The sequence below is a fragment of the Sminthopsis crassicaudata genome, chromosome 2, assembly GCF_048593235.1.
Source record: "Sminthopsis crassicaudata isolate SCR6 chromosome 2, ASM4859323v1, whole genome shotgun sequence".
NCBI lineage: Eukaryota > Metazoa > Chordata > Mammalia > Dasyuromorphia > Dasyuridae > Sminthopsis > Sminthopsis crassicaudata.
This window is the reverse complement of record NC_133618.1, coordinates 60329479-60344994: the sequence shown is the minus strand read 5'-3', so window position 1 is coordinate 60344994 and position 15516 is coordinate 60329479. Positions and strand designations below refer to the sequence as shown.

The 15516-nt window shown below is 35.8% G+C and overlaps 1 protein-coding gene across 5 annotated transcripts in view; it reads left to right on the top strand.

The window, feature by feature from the left end:
* The first annotated feature begins 2496 nt into the window (after window positions 1–2496).
* Window positions 2497–15516, top strand: part of LOC141554526 (carboxylesterase 3-like) — a 49352-nt gene continuing 36332 nt past the window's right edge. For 3 of the 5 annotated variants that reach the window (XM_074286504.1, XM_074286501.1, XM_074286500.1), the window contains exons 1-2: window positions 2498–2601; window positions 13816–13996. In XM_074286504.1, the coding sequence (XP_074142605.1) occupies window positions 13924–13996 (73 nt within the window). In that variant the 5' untranslated portion in view covers window positions 2498–2601; window positions 13816–13923. Of the gene's footprint in view, window positions 2602–13815; window positions 14032–15516 lie in introns of all 5 variants that reach the window. The other 2 variants (XM_074286503.1, XM_074286502.1) reach the window with 2 other exon arrangements.

Genomic DNA, 15516 nt, shown 5'->3' with positions numbered 1-15516 from the left:
TATAGATGGGAAAATGATACCACCAATGTGACATCGATTTAAATAAGGAATAGAATAAATAAATAGAATAAATTATTCTATTCCTTATTTAATACATAATTCCAACCTTATTTGAGATATATCTTAGCTGTTTTGGCAGAAAACATGGCAAAAAGTAATGTTCCTGGAAGTGATCCTAATAGCATAGCAAACCAAATATTTGAATGGTTGAAAAGATAAATCCTGTAAATAATCTTTCTTTGCTTTTGCATTTTGTTTCTCTCCCATGTGTCATTCTTATACTCGTTGTCCTAGCCCCTTGTGCTTTATGGTATGTTTTTTGATCATTGTCATCTGTGGGAGACTGAAGGTCATAGACTTCATCTTCTGCATAAAAAAGGAGATATAAAGGACCAGTATTGAATAAGTTTATGTACAGGAAGAGTCCAGTCCCAGGTATTACTTGAGACCTGCTCCCTGTAAGGGTGAACAAGTTAAAGCATTGGCTCACCACCTCCCTTGACAATGAATGAAAGACATACTCAAGATGAATTTAGGATAATTTTGATGGAGAATGCATGTGACAGGAACAAGGCAGCACAACAATGCTATTTGCAACTCTGTTTCGACAAATATCTTGTTATTAATAGTTACTGTTATTGCTAGTTAAAGTGTAACTGAAATGTCAAAGAAGGGTCTATACATTAACCCAAGAATGTACATAGATCATGTCCATCAACCACAAATAATCCACTTCCATTATCAAGAATTTGGAAATCCCTTTTTCCAGTTGTGACCTCCTATCATTCCAACTTTCTGTATATGTCTTTTCTTCCTACACTACCGATGAACTCTATTCCAGCTAAGTCCAGCCACCTCTGGGCATTCATAAGGGGCAATCCACTAAAGCCCTGGCTTTCTCAGCCTAAAACTACTTTATAAAGTGTTGCTCTGGACTTGCTATAAAGGTAACAAACTCAACATACATCTTTCCAAAGTAGATGACAAGCAAAGGACTGGGGTTAGTTTGGAGAGACATGAGAACCACCCTTGGAGGCCTATAAGGACTTATACTACTTTGCATTTTATCAGTAAGAAATGTTGACTCAAAATTAGCTACAAATATTAATCTTAGCAAATTGCAGAGGAAGCAGATATGAGATGTCATATCTTGTCATTGAACCTGCTTATTCAAGTACTCAAAGAAATGGTCAAGAAAGGAGGCTTTTAACCTTTTTTTGGTGTGGAATCCTCTGGTTTTTGGGGGAAAGCTATAATCTCTTAGAATCATGTTGCTAAAAGTAAAAATAAAACATGGAAGATTACAAAGCAGTTGTCAAAATATATATTTTCTTAAGTTCATAAATCTCAGGGTAAGAACTCCTGCCTAAAATGATCCTCAAACAGATAATATGTAGCCAACCCAATAACTAGTATTATCTCATTCAGATAGACTTGACTTGGGGACCATTAATGCAAATTGTCTTTGTGGAAAGTCCATTATGACTCCTCAGATTTGATGAGGCCCTCCCTTGTATGAAATGCTTCTTCAAGTCCAGGTTTTTTTGATCTCCCAGAGATAAAGGGGGACCTGAAACATTACACATCAGCCCTATGCTAAAATTCTATTTTACAGAATGGGTATATTTGAGAGGTGCAAATAAAGGTGAGGCCATATTTGAATTCCCCATTCTCATGATTTTGTCAGGGTCTTTATGCTCAGGGTACTCCACCCCATGAAATAATCTCTCATTTCCTTAGTCCTGATCAATGTTCCAAAGTCAAAAGCCAGCTAGACTGGGCCTTATTGTCCATTATGGACACTTAGCAGGTGGTAATGCAGGACCTCTGGCTGGGAGGGGGACAAGGGCTGGATATTTAGATAAATGAGTGACTTTCATAAAGATGGTCATTAGTCTCATGAAAAGACACCAAGTGGGAGAATATAGAGACAAAGAAGAGAGCCCAGGATATGACCATTCTGGAATCAGTTCAAACCTGTTCCTAAGAGTTAACTTTTCAGTATAAGAATTTATACCTCAAAATCACCTCAAGTCACAATTTGATTTATTATTTTGTTAATTGATTAAACTTAAGGAAGCAATAGAAAAAATATTAACAATGCTGATTAGATGTAAAAGAATGTCATGGATACTTTTTTGGGGGAAAGTCAGTTATTAAACATTTACCTGCACACCACTGACCAGGATAAAGCTTCCCCACTATTCTTGATTGTGATTAGTTTGAATGCCAAAAAACAATATGAACATTTCTATTAATCAGTAGTCATTAGGTTTCATGCAATTTCTTGCATGAAAAGTTTTGATCAGTACATAATCAGAAATCAGTAACAAAAAATGCATCATCATAATACAGAAAGCAACAGTCAAGAAAATACCATTGGAACTGACTTGTACAATATAAATCAAGTTATGAAGTAACAGACAAATAAATTGGTTTAGAACCCTCTTATATGAACTCAGCCCCAGTTCCAAGTCCAAAACCCCGCCCTTGAACTAGATACAGACTTTTGGCTTTTCAGGATTTCCATATCAGACTGGCAGCAACATCCTGCTTGGAATCTTCTCTTCAATGTCCTTGTGGCTCCAACTCCAAAAAAAGGTAGGAATCACTTTGAGCATCCAAAATTTAGCATTAAACAAAATAGGATGAGACAAAATACCCCCAGCCTGGCTAAAAAGGAATGGAAAGGAAACCATCAAATTTACTCCCTCCTGATTCAGTCCATGGCTCCTATGCAATGATTGAACAGAAGTCTTTGCTCTCTGAACACAATAGGAAAGAAAAAGTGTTTGGTTTTTTTTTGTTGTTGTTGAGTTGATTTCTAGCCTTCTTATTAATCAGATTAGCTAAAAGTATGTCAATTTTGTTAGTTTGTTCAAAGAAGCAACTTGGTTATGATTAAAATTTCTATGGGTTTTTTGGTTTCTATTTTATCTATTTTCCTCTATTTTTATTATCTAATCTTCTGAACTTATCTTAGGTTTATTTATATGTTGACTTTCTAATATTTTAAAAATATCCAATTATGAATCTCTTTTTTTCTATATGTACATGTATGTTTGAAGGTATTTAATTCAGTTGAGGACTGTTTTCTTGCATCCAATAAATTTTGGCATATTATTTTTTAACATAATTATTGTTTTTATGGTTTGTTTTCTGATCCATTACTAATTTTTTTGTTATTGAGTCATTTTCAGTCATATTTGAATGACTGCATTTGGTCTTTTTTTTATAAAGATACTGAAGTTGTTGGCCTTTTCCTTCTCCAGCTCATTTTATGAATGAGAAAATTGAGGCAAATAGAGTTAAAACTTGCCTAGGAGTGGCACAGTAGACCCGAGTTCAAATCTGCTCTCAGACATTTAACACTTCCTAGCTGTGTGACCCTGGGCAAGTCACTTAACCCCAGCCTCAGGGGGAAAAAAAAAAAAAAAAAACTTGCCCAAGCTCACAAGTTAGTGAGTGAGGAAGGTCAGATTTGAGTTCAGAAAGTGAGTCATCCTGATTCTAGGTCCAGATGCTATTTAGTTGCAAAGAGGGTAAACTAGAGACCAAATTTAATTTCAAAGATAGTCTTGAAATTTGATGAAATAGGATCCATAATTGTAATATGAGCATGGAAGGGGATGCTTTATTGGCAGGATGACAGAATCTTAGTGTTGGGTCTGGAACCTCAGAAATCAGTCAGCTATATACTTCAATAGTGATGCCTTCAAGCAATTGACAATTTATTAGGCTTATAGGACACCAATGTAGAAAATTCAGACACAATTTTATAGAATGAGTATGTTTGAGAGGTGCAGATAAAGGTGAGGCCATATTTAAATTCCCCATTCTCATGATTTTGTCAGGGTCTTTATGGTCAGGGTACTTCACCCCATGAAATAATCTCTCCTTTCCTTGGTCCTGATCAGTGTTCCAAAGTCAAAAGCCAGCTAGACTGGTCCTTGTGGTCATTTATTCTTCCTACACAGCCACCACCGGAGGGTCAATTTTAACTCTTTACTTTGGCATATGAGAACCATCACTGATGATTGTCACTGATCTCCCTTTCCTGTTACACTTACTCTCTACTTTTACTACTATTTCCTCTTGCCACCAGTCCCAAGCAATTGCTCTGACCCCAGAAATTGCCTGGTTTCTGTACATGCTCCTTCTTTTTCCACAAGAAGGCAGCCCTCTGGCCATCTCTACTTCCTGACACATATAATTGACTCAAAGGCTGCTTTGACTTTCAACCACATGAGAGAAAACCTATAGAAATAAAAGTAGCTCACAGTTAATCCAGCTCTTTGAAGGCTGGTAAAGCCAGACTTTACAAACATTATTTCTATGAGGTAACTATTGTTATTATACCCATCTTACAGAAGAGGAAAAAAGAGGTTCACTGGGGTTAAATGATTGGCCAGTGATCTTAGAGCTGCTAAATGTATATGGCCAGGTTTAAATCTAGTTTAATTGTAGATGGCTCTGTTTAGTAGTTGCCTACCATAGACTGTGAACTCCTTGAGGGCAGGGAGGTTTTTTTGCCTTTCTTTGTAAGCATTTTATAAATATTTGTTGACTGACTATAATTTTATTGACTTGGCTGGAAGAAAATCAATTGATCACAGGTTCCCCAATCAAATATTCCTCCCCTTTGCCCCAAAGATCCTAGTTTAATCAAAGGACACTTGTACGAACTGGTTCCCAGTTTCTTCCCCATTCTAATTGTCCTTCTGTAGTCGTCACATGAAATATTACTATCTGCATAAGGGGATAATGCTATAATGATCTCAACTGGATAAAATTTGGGGACTGAGAACCCTGCAGATTTCCTCATTATGCCACTGTGCTGCTCCTTGAGTTTATACAGCATAACCTGTACCTTTCTTTGTCAGAACCTGTCCTTATGGCCCTCAGTGAAACAGTGAGCAAAAGGTGGAGGGCCTTAATTAGTAGCTAAACGAGATCCTGAGTCTAAATAATTTTATCTCAAAATGAACATAAAATTACAAATTTCTCTACCAGTTAAGAGGAGATAGGGAGGGACAAGACTGATTTCATTAGGATGTCAATTGGAAGATTCCCAAACATCAAAAGCCCTTAATGATTTGGTGTTAAGTCACTAAAAAACTGGAGAGACTTTCTCCATTCTCCGATCATATGGCTGTAAACCCACATCTTGGGCTCTTTCGAGTGGAAAATTTAAAGCTTAATGTATCTATAGGATTAGCCCAAATTGATCATTTTTTCAGATGAGAAAAATAAAATCCAGAAGAGTTCAGGGATTTGCTCATGATCATACAGGCAATAAATAAAAGAACTGAATCCCTACCCCTCCCCACGTCTAAATCTAGCACTCTTTTATTTTCACCATGCTGTCATGCTAAAAGAAATTGGAAGAAATGTTCTACTTTAACTTTCTTCCCTTCTCCCACCATTCCCAGAAATTTGTTTTTTGGGGTTAACCTCTCTGGTTAATTAAAGTTTCTGGTTTAATGAAAACTAACCATTAGAGTAAGATAATTTAATTCAATCTATCCTTAAGGCTTGAGATGTAGGGCTAACTGGTATATATTAAGTTATAGAATACTTACAGGTATCTCCTATATTAATTCACATGTATACAGTGTTGCTTTTATTGAATTGTTTCAGTCACATCTGAATATTTTGGTATTTTCTTGGAAAAGATATTGGAGTGATTTACCATTTCCTTCACCAATTTATTTTATAGATGAGGAAATTGAGGCAAACTGAGTTTATGTGACATAACCAGGGTCATACATGTAGTAATTATCTGAGTATGAACTCAAATCTCCCCAATTCCAGGCTCTGTAACTGAGTCATTTAGCTGCTTTGCACATTCATATAGAACTTAATAATTCCAAGAGATTTTATAAGGGAAGCACTTGATAATATTAAAAACCTGTAGCAATAAGGTCAAAAATCTCAAGGGAAATAGTTGCAAAAAGTAAGAAGGAAAGGAGCCCTACAGTACCAAATCTCAGACTACATTGCTACTTATAAAGCAGTAATTAACAAATCTTTTTGACAATGGTTAAAAAAAGGAAAGTTGATTGGTGGGTCAAATTAGGTACACAAGATCCAGAAGGAAATGAACATATGAGCATAATGTTCAATAAATTTAAGGACTTCAACTACTGAAGACTCATTATTCTACAGAAACTTACATTAGTAAGTAAAACTAGCTACAAAAAAAACAAAACAAAAAAAAAACTAGCTGGTAAAAGAAAAATAGAAAAAAAAATCTGATAGTAATTAGATTTAGAGCAATATCTCACACTATAATCCAAAATAAGAACCAAATGGATCCATGATTCTTGAATTACATAAAGGGAGGGAGGGAAAGAGGAAAGAAAGAAAGGGAACGAGGAAGAGAAGGAAGGAAAGAAGGGAGGGAGAAGGAAGAAGGAAGGAAGAAAGGGAGGTAGGAAAAAAGGGAGGGAGGGAGGGAAGGAGAAGAAGGAAGAAAGAAGATGAAAGGAAGAAAGGAGGAAGAAGAAAATAGAAGCCAGTGTAGAGGGCTGGAACTCTGAATAGGGGTATTTGAATCTAAGACAGCAGAGCACTTACGGCTAATTACCTACTCAATTCTATAAGCATATACTTAGATGATATGGTGATGTAATGGCTCTCCTCATGATTGGCACCTGCTGAATGTGGTATGGTGAGGTAATCAGAGGCAAGGATTGGAGAGGTGATGGGGAGGGTCAGAGTCTCTCTGCCACAGCTCTCTCAGAAGGGAAGACTTCAGGCTCCAGACTCCAGAGTCTTGCCTGCCTCCTTCACTTCTCTTCCTAAAGACCAAGAACTTTGACTGATCCTGACTCTGACTGATCCTGAGGCCTTCCAGAGAGCTATCCCGGACATTATAAGCCAGTTAGGAGTCTTTTGGATAGGAAATCAGCCAAGATGGTGATTGAGTTAATATGACATTTGATTGATAGAGACTTTCTGGAAATAGGACTGTTGACTTATTTTTATTTTTATTTGTACTATTCTCAAACCTAGATCTTTCAAAGCTCACAAAATTATAATCTTGTCCATCTCTGATACTTATTCAATTAAGAAAATATAATCAAATGAAAAACAAAAGAAATGAAGGCACTATGCATTCACTAACACATGAGGGTGTCCCCACCAAGTAACTTATAGTCATTTTTGCATCACATCCTGAGGAATGAGAGAGTTCGTCTATTCAAGCCTTTTGGGTGTACATAAGTTCTAGCTCATCAGTCAGTTAAAAGTCTTTACATTGTCATACCTATTCACCTATAGGAAAGTTAAGAAGTTCAAAAGTAGAGAGAGAAAGGGCCCCATGATTATATCTTTACAGGAAGCAGGTTCATAAAGTTTTCATACAGACTATACTATGCATGCTCTATAATGCTGCTGTGAATTTTTTGGTGTATATATGTCTTTTCTTTTTAGCACTGACTTCTTTGAAGTATATGCTTAGTTCTGAAATCTTTTAGTCAAAGGGCTTGGACATTTTAGTTCTTTAATTGCAAAATTCCAAAAAGCCTTACAGAATGCAATGTACCAATTCATAGCTGAGCTAACAATGTATTAATGTGCCCATTTTTCTACAGCTTGTCCCACACTGACTATTCTCACTTTTTAATATCTTTGCCAGTTTTCTGAGTATAAGGTAAATTTCATAGTTCATTTCTTTTCTTATTGGTGATTTGGAGAATTATTTCATGTTAAGAATTTGTATATATATACATGTATATGTTATATACATATATATTACATATATGTATATTTATGTGTGTATCTAGGTATACACACACACACACACACACATATATATATCTTGGACATTAACTTCTTATCAAAGATTTTTGCATATAGTTGACAATGCCTATCCACATAGCATTAATTTTGTTCATGCAAAAGCTTTTCAATTTCATGCATTTGAATTTATCAATTTTATCTTTTAATCGTTTCTTTTTTGCTTTATAATTTGCCTCCATTCCTAGTTGTTAAAAGTATATTACCTATTGCTCTTCTAATTTCTTATAATATGATTTTATTATTCAGTTTATATATCCAGTTTGAATTTATTGTAGAATATGGCATAAAATGTCTATCTAAAGCTAAATTCTGTTGGGCTTCTTTCAACTTTTTAAATAGTACTTGTCAATTATGATGTTCTTTATCAAATAAATAATTTGTGTTTATAAGTCTTCAATCAAAACTGATTTATTATTTGTTGTCTGACTGAAGGATCAGCCTTTTGACCTTTGAAAACAGCAGCTCTAAAGAGCCAGATAAACTATAAGAGGCCAGGTCTTGAGAGGGCAAATCTCTTTGCTGTTTCTCTTGCATCTCTCCTAAAATTCTGTTGGGAGAAGGGGGTGGCAGCAGATTTTTTTTCTATATCCCTTGTCTTAAAGGCAACAGAAATAAAGCAACATTAATAATGATCACATCCACAATCAAGCAGGTTCAGAGAGTTTAACTGCAGCATTGAGTTGAAGGACAAGGAAAATCAAATCCAACCTAGTAGAGTAAGACACATAGAAGCTATTCTATACTTAAGAGAAGCAACATGAAGATACCATGATCTGAGTCCTCCGGCATCACAAAGAAGGGAAAGGACTGTGTGCCCAATATTACACAGATAGTAAGGGTTATAAAACTAGAATTCAAACTCAGACCCCTTGACTCTAATCCCAGCACTTGGTTTGGGAGGATTTGGTTTCTTACAAGCCAAAAATAGTCTTTATCTATCTATGCATGTGTGGTTTTTATTTAATTTAATTTTACTTTTCCCCAAAGAGGAAAAAAGGAGGGAGAGGGAAAACCAAAATATTTTGCTTCTATTGGGAGAAGATATGACTGAGACAAGAAGTCCTATGAAAAGACTATTATATTGGTCACTATAGTCTCCTTAGGGATGATCAGTTAAGTCTGATTGCCAAAAATGTGAATGTGATTTGAGATTCTGTCAAAAGAGATATTTTGTTCCAAACACAACAGGTTTTTCACTGTCCTCTGCCTGTGGCAGACTCCAACTGTACTCTTATTATGTGTAGATCTGGGGACCATATTATGCAAAGAGTATTAGATTCTGATAATTATACAAAACTAGTTCCTTATCTTTAGAAGACTGAAACAGGGAGAAGATTCAAAATTAACCTAAAGAAAAGAAAAGAACATTCATCTATTAACCCAGGCACTATGCTAAGTACTTTACAAATATTATCTCAGTTGATCCTCACAACAACCCTTAGAGATTTCTGTGCTATTATTACCCGCATTGTGTAGAGGAGGAAATTGAGACAAAGGTGAAGTGACTTTGCCCAGGATGATATAATTAGTTAGTATTTGAGGTGATATTTGAACTCACATTTTCTTGATTCCTGGTATAGCATTCTATCCACCTATTTAGTGGCTAGCTTTAAAAAGTAGCTACCTCTAAAAAGACTTAGAATTAGCCAAAAGAATTAGGGATATTTAGTCTGGACATGAGAAAATTTAGGGAAAATCTTGATGCCAGTCTTCAAGTATATGAAGGGCTGTCAAGTGGAATAGTATAATCCAAATATCTTGTTCTTCTTGTCTTAGAAGGCAGAACAACAACCAATGGGTAGAAATTAAGAGAGAAATAACTGTCATCTCATTATAAGAAAGACTTTTGGAAACCAGAATAGTGGTGTAAAAGAGTACTCACTGGTTTGGGAGTCAGAAGTCTTGGGTTCAAATTCGACTTCTCAAGCTTACTATCTGTATGGACTTGGGTAACTCATGTAACTTTCTGAGATTGGATTTCCTCATCTTTAAAATGAGGAGGTAGGACTAAATGATCTCTGGGTTCCCCTCCAGTTTGAGATCAGTCATGACCTTAATAATTTTCATTGCCCTGTAATATTGAGTAGTTATTTTTGCAGGCAGTAAGTCCCCTGGATCTGACATTGTTTCAATAGAAATTAAACAATCACTTCTCTGGGATTTCATAGCAAAAATTCTTACCCAGGTATAGACTGCATCAACAGATTTCTAAAGTCCCACTTGGCTCTATGATTCTGCAGTTGTCAAATTTCTTCTGTTGTCATTTCAATAGGTGACAAGGGACTAATCCAAATATACTTGGATGCCAGGTGTGTGGTGTGACCCTTCTTCCTAAACCTGCTAGTGTCTGTGGTAAAGCAAGGATGAGAACTTATAGACACATCTCTTAGAAAAAACAAGGTTGGGGGGGAAGGAGGGGAAATTTTGGAGCAAAAGGTTTCACAAGGGTCAATGTTGGAAAAATTACCTATGCATATGTTCTGCAAATAAAAAACTTTAATAAAAAAAGAAAAAGAAAAAACAAGACCCAGGCTTGCAATCCTAAGGTAAGTTAACTATAAAAGTGATATTGGGAAACATAAGTAATGTAAAAACAAACAAAAAAAAGATCTATTTTTAGATGAAAGGCAATTAAGAAGAAAAGCCACCTCAAAAGGTCACCCAGGGCCTTTTTGTCCTCAGTGCATGAAATGACCATCATTGAGCAATGTGAGTAAGAAGCTGCCAGCCTACATAAAGTTCCGAACTTAAAAAAACACCCAGTCACTTCCATGGTATTTATTTAAGGACAAGACTTCTAAGCTGTGAGTCTTTCTAAGGTCAACATTCTTGGTGATTTTTAAGGTTTTTATTTTCAAAACATATACATAACTTTCAACATTCACCCTTGCAAAACCTTATGTTCCAGTTTCCCCCTCCCTAGATGGCAATTAATCAAATATATGTTAAACATATGCAATTTTTCTATACATATTTCCAAAATTATCATGCTGAAGAAGAAAAATCAGATGAAAAAGGAAAAAATGAGAAAGAAAGCAAAATCCAAACAAGCAACAAAAAACTGAAAATACTATTCCCACAGTTTTCTCTCTATGTGCAGATGCCTCTCTTCATCACAAGACCATTGGAGCTGGCCTGAATCACCTTGCTATTGAAAAGAGCTATATGTGACCATTTTTCTAAGAAGGTCTTTAATTCACTGTATAAACCATAGGAAAGCAATTCCATTTGGGAGATTCTCAGTTTCTACATCTATAAAATAGACAGGGCAATATGGTATAGTGAAAAAAGCATTTGGAGTTCAAATTTTGATCACCTAAGTGATATAACTTGTTTCTTCTCTCAGTTTCAATTTTCTCCTCTGTGAAATGAAAGAATAGAACTAGATGTGGTTCTTTCCAGTTCTAAATCTGTGATCCTATGAATCCTACCTCCCAAGGCTTCTATGAGGAAAGTACTTTACAAAACAGAACACTGCAGAAATGTGATCTCTGATTATCTAAAAGAGCAGTTTATAATCAGAGTACAGAGTAAGACTCAATAGTGGAATGGATAGGATGGAAAATGGAGGTGTTGAATGCTTTGGACAAAGAAATAAAAGATGCCTAACCCTGGGGCCATAATCTGGTAAGAGCCTGATGAAACAATTCTCTGGTCCTTCCCCTGGTCCTGTCCCCATCAACGTTCTGATAGATCCAGTGGGGTTAGTATAGCTTTGTACCTAGAATTAACCTCATCAGAGGCAACTTTATAAAAAGTGGAATTACTACCTGATATAGTGAGAAGGCTGAATTTGAGACCAAGAGACTTTTCTCTTTTACTTACTTGCTATATGACTCTGGGAAAGTGAATTCTTTATGCAAACTTCTGTTTCCCTACTCATAAAATGAGAGGGGTCCTGCTGATCTCTAAGGTACCTTCCAACTCTAACATTCTAGTTATTAACCTTCTGTTCTAAGGACTCTTTCAATTCTAATATTCTTGTTTAATATTCTATTCTATAGTCCTTTGCAATTCTTATATTCTATGTTCTGATACTTTGTTCTTCAATCTGCGGTTTGATAAGTAATCTATCATTTAATCAATGAATATTTATTAAGGACATGCTATGTTTGAGGCACTGTACTAAGTGCTAGGGATACAAACTAAGCCTCTCCAAAAAATGTTCCTATTCTCAAGGACCTCACAGTCTAATGGAGGAGACAATACAAAAACACACAAGCTATATACAGGATATATTGTAAGCAATTAGCACAGAAAAGGCACTAGAATTAAGAGGGATCAAGAAGAACTTCATAAATAAATAAGAAAAAGCCTTTCACTGAAAAGAAATGGCAAAATTCAGTTGACACTAAGATTTGATAAGAAAAATCATGGTCACCTAATGTCAAACTGATAGCAGTCCTTGAAAAACAAATATTTGAAACCTCTCTCACATAGAACAAGGCTTAGGGTGTGTATTCTGCATGATATTTGTTTTTTGGAACTGAAAATAAAAAGTAATTAGTTTAATTAGCTTCCTTTTTATACTTTTTACCTAATAGACTGTTAGAATCATAAATCATAGACCATTTTATGGTCTTCAACAAATGAAAAGCTAGCATTCCTCAGATAAAAAATCTATAAAATTTATAACTTTTATTGCATTTATTTTTATCATATTTATGCATAACAATTTTATGTTATATGTTGAATTGACCATTTTTTATTTTAAAATATTTACTTGATGTTTTCCCCAGTTATATTAAAATATTTTTAACATTTGTTTTGAAAACTTTTGAGTTCCAATCTTCCCCTTCTGCTCACTCCAGCCCCATTAAGAAACCACATGTGAACTTGTGCAAAATATTTCCATAAAAGTCATGTTGTTAAAGAAAAAGAGAGAGAGAGAGCTTCAATCTGTTGAACTGACCATTTAAAAAAAATTTGGAAGCACTTCTGCCAGTTCAAGTAGCATATGATCTTTGGCAAAAGTATAATTTGGAATGTATAAATGATGGGTTATTAGGTGGGGTTGACTGACAGGGCCTGAGGTAGTGATACAATTACTGACTAAGCACAACAGGGAAAGGCACTGAGGGAGATCAGTTTAATGTTATAGTTCCACCTTTTATGGAGGTCGTGGGTAGCCCCACCTAAATATGTTCAGTCAGAAATCCAAGTTATATCAAATCTTTGAGGTTAAATTTCCACTCTAAATATATCCATGGCTTATACCATCTTTGTTCAATTCTCCATGAATTAAACCCACCAAAGCAACTGCCTCACAGTGTCTTTCCCCTCACTCTTCCTTAATGCTATATGGTGTCTTTCCTCTCATTTCCCCACTATGCCTCATGATGTTTTTCTCCTTCTTATAACTAACTAACTCTTTTAGGGCGTTAAACTCTTCTATGAATTTAGTCTGCCAATTAAGGGCATACTCCAACCTCATAGGATGTTCCTTTTCTCCCGATTAATTAAGAGTTTCACTAAGGACTGACTTTTTCCACTGTTAATTGCTATATGCTCTCCCAACTCTACTTCATAGTTACACAATAGTATTCTCTCACATTTATATAACCATAATTTGTTCAGTCATTCTCCAATTCATAGATTACCTTTCAGTTTTCAATTCTTGGCCATCAAAGAGTTGCTATAAATATTTTTATGCTTGGAGGTTCTTTTTCCTTTTTTATGATCTCTGGGATACAGACCTAGTAACAGTATTGTTGGATCAAAGGATATGCAATTTAATTAGGTAGAGTTCCAAATTGCTCTTCAGAATGATTGGATCAGTTTACTGCTCCACTGTACAACAATGCACTTATTTTCTCCCTAGCCCTTCCAATATCTGGTTTTTTGTTTTGTTTTGTTTTGTTTTTTTATAGTCAACTTTACCAATAGGCATGAAAAACAAAAAATTTCTCTGGCAGGTTTGTGGTTTTTGGAAAGTCATAGCAAAACTGAACACAGGAATATTTAAAGTATGTCTAAAAATTTACAAATCCTTATGCTCTTCTCTCTTAGTAGACACAATCTTTCTACAAGTCTGAAATTCTGGGATTTGTTCTTATCACCTACAATCGGCAACATTTTAACCCAATCCGGAATTCCCAACAAGATCCAGAGAAAATCATGCCAGGAGGACAGAAGTCCCTGCTTTGGTCTTTTACCTGCATTACCTGGCTCCTGATTGTCCCAGCTGAGGGTGAGTCTCTTCAGTCTCTATCCTGGGAAAGTTAAGCTGAAATCTGCCCCCAGTGAGTTCTCCCTCTGGTGACAAGGAAGGAGGCCAGAAGGGGACAGGTAGATAGGACAGATTCCCTCTTCTTGACAGAAGACAAAAAACTCAGAATGAAAATCCCTAGGCTTTTCATAAGAGGTAGCAGTTCCCCATAGCTTTAAGATTTTGATGGCAGAGAGTTAACTTTGGAAATAAGTGAGGAAGAGTGGGGAGAATGGTCATGGAAGGAAATGGTCATGGTGGTAAACTCTAAGGAGTGACCAAAGCCAGGTAAACTCAAGATATTTTTCAACCCTATATAGGGTTGAATCTATAGTCTCTATATAGTCTATAGTCTCAGATTACTTCTTTCTCTAACATTCTAATTTTATTAAGTTCTAAGAGCCTTTCTAGCTTTAACACTACATTTTCCTAAGTTTCCATCACCTTTAACATTTAAGGTCTTTTCTGTCTCTGACATTCTAAATACCTTTCTAGCTCTGACAATTCATATTCTAACATTTCAATTCTGACATTCTAGGCTCTGAGACCTTCACCAGCTTTAAAAGTCTTCAACCTCCAGCATTCTAAATGACCTTCTAGTTCCAAATTTCTTAGTTCCAAGTTCTCTTCCAACTCATATATTCTATATTCAAAGGGCCTGTGCAGCTTTAATATTCCATATTCTAAAGTCCTGTTTCATTTTAAATTTCTGAGTCTACAAGTTTATGATTCTATAATGGAGGAGTAGGGTTAGTTAAGGATATTCCCAATAAAGTTGACTAAGAGATGCCATCACAAGCTATACTATCCTCCCTGCTAGAAATCTCTATCAAGCTGAGGTCAAGAGAATTGAGTGTGAAAACTTGACATGAAGTGCTGGCCATGAATAACTCAGTTCAAATCAGGAGTAATGCACAATACATGCTATTTATTGTAAAGACCGGTGTAAATGCCTAAGGTCAGGAATGGTGTTGGGCAAGACTAATGGAGCCATCTATGCTTACAGGGGTACATGATTGCCCCATTAAGGTTATTGGATAGTGGAGCTCCTTGGGCAATCAGGTAAGCTTTCCTCTTCTGCTAGCAAGTCATCCTTAGTAACCAAGCTGACTGATCTTCTCTGACTGAGGCTGGATAAATAGTGAACTATATAAACTTTTTTTTGTTAAGGTATGGCTATGTGGAAAGAGAGGGGTTGGACTTTACCTAAAGTACATAAAGTGTGATATCAAATGGTGTTTGGGGGCCACCTAAGCTTAACTTTATGAAACTTATGACTAGAAGGTATAACCACTGAATGACTATGAAACTAACATGCTTCTGGGGCAGTTAGATGGCACAGTGGATAACAGTGCCTACCCTGAAGTCAGTAGGACCTGAGTTCAAATCTGCCCTCAGACACTTGATACTTTCCAGCTGTATGACCCTGAGCAAGTCACTTAAAAAAAAATTTAATATGCTTCCTTATATTAAAGCAGTTATTGTGCTAAGCAAGCAAATCC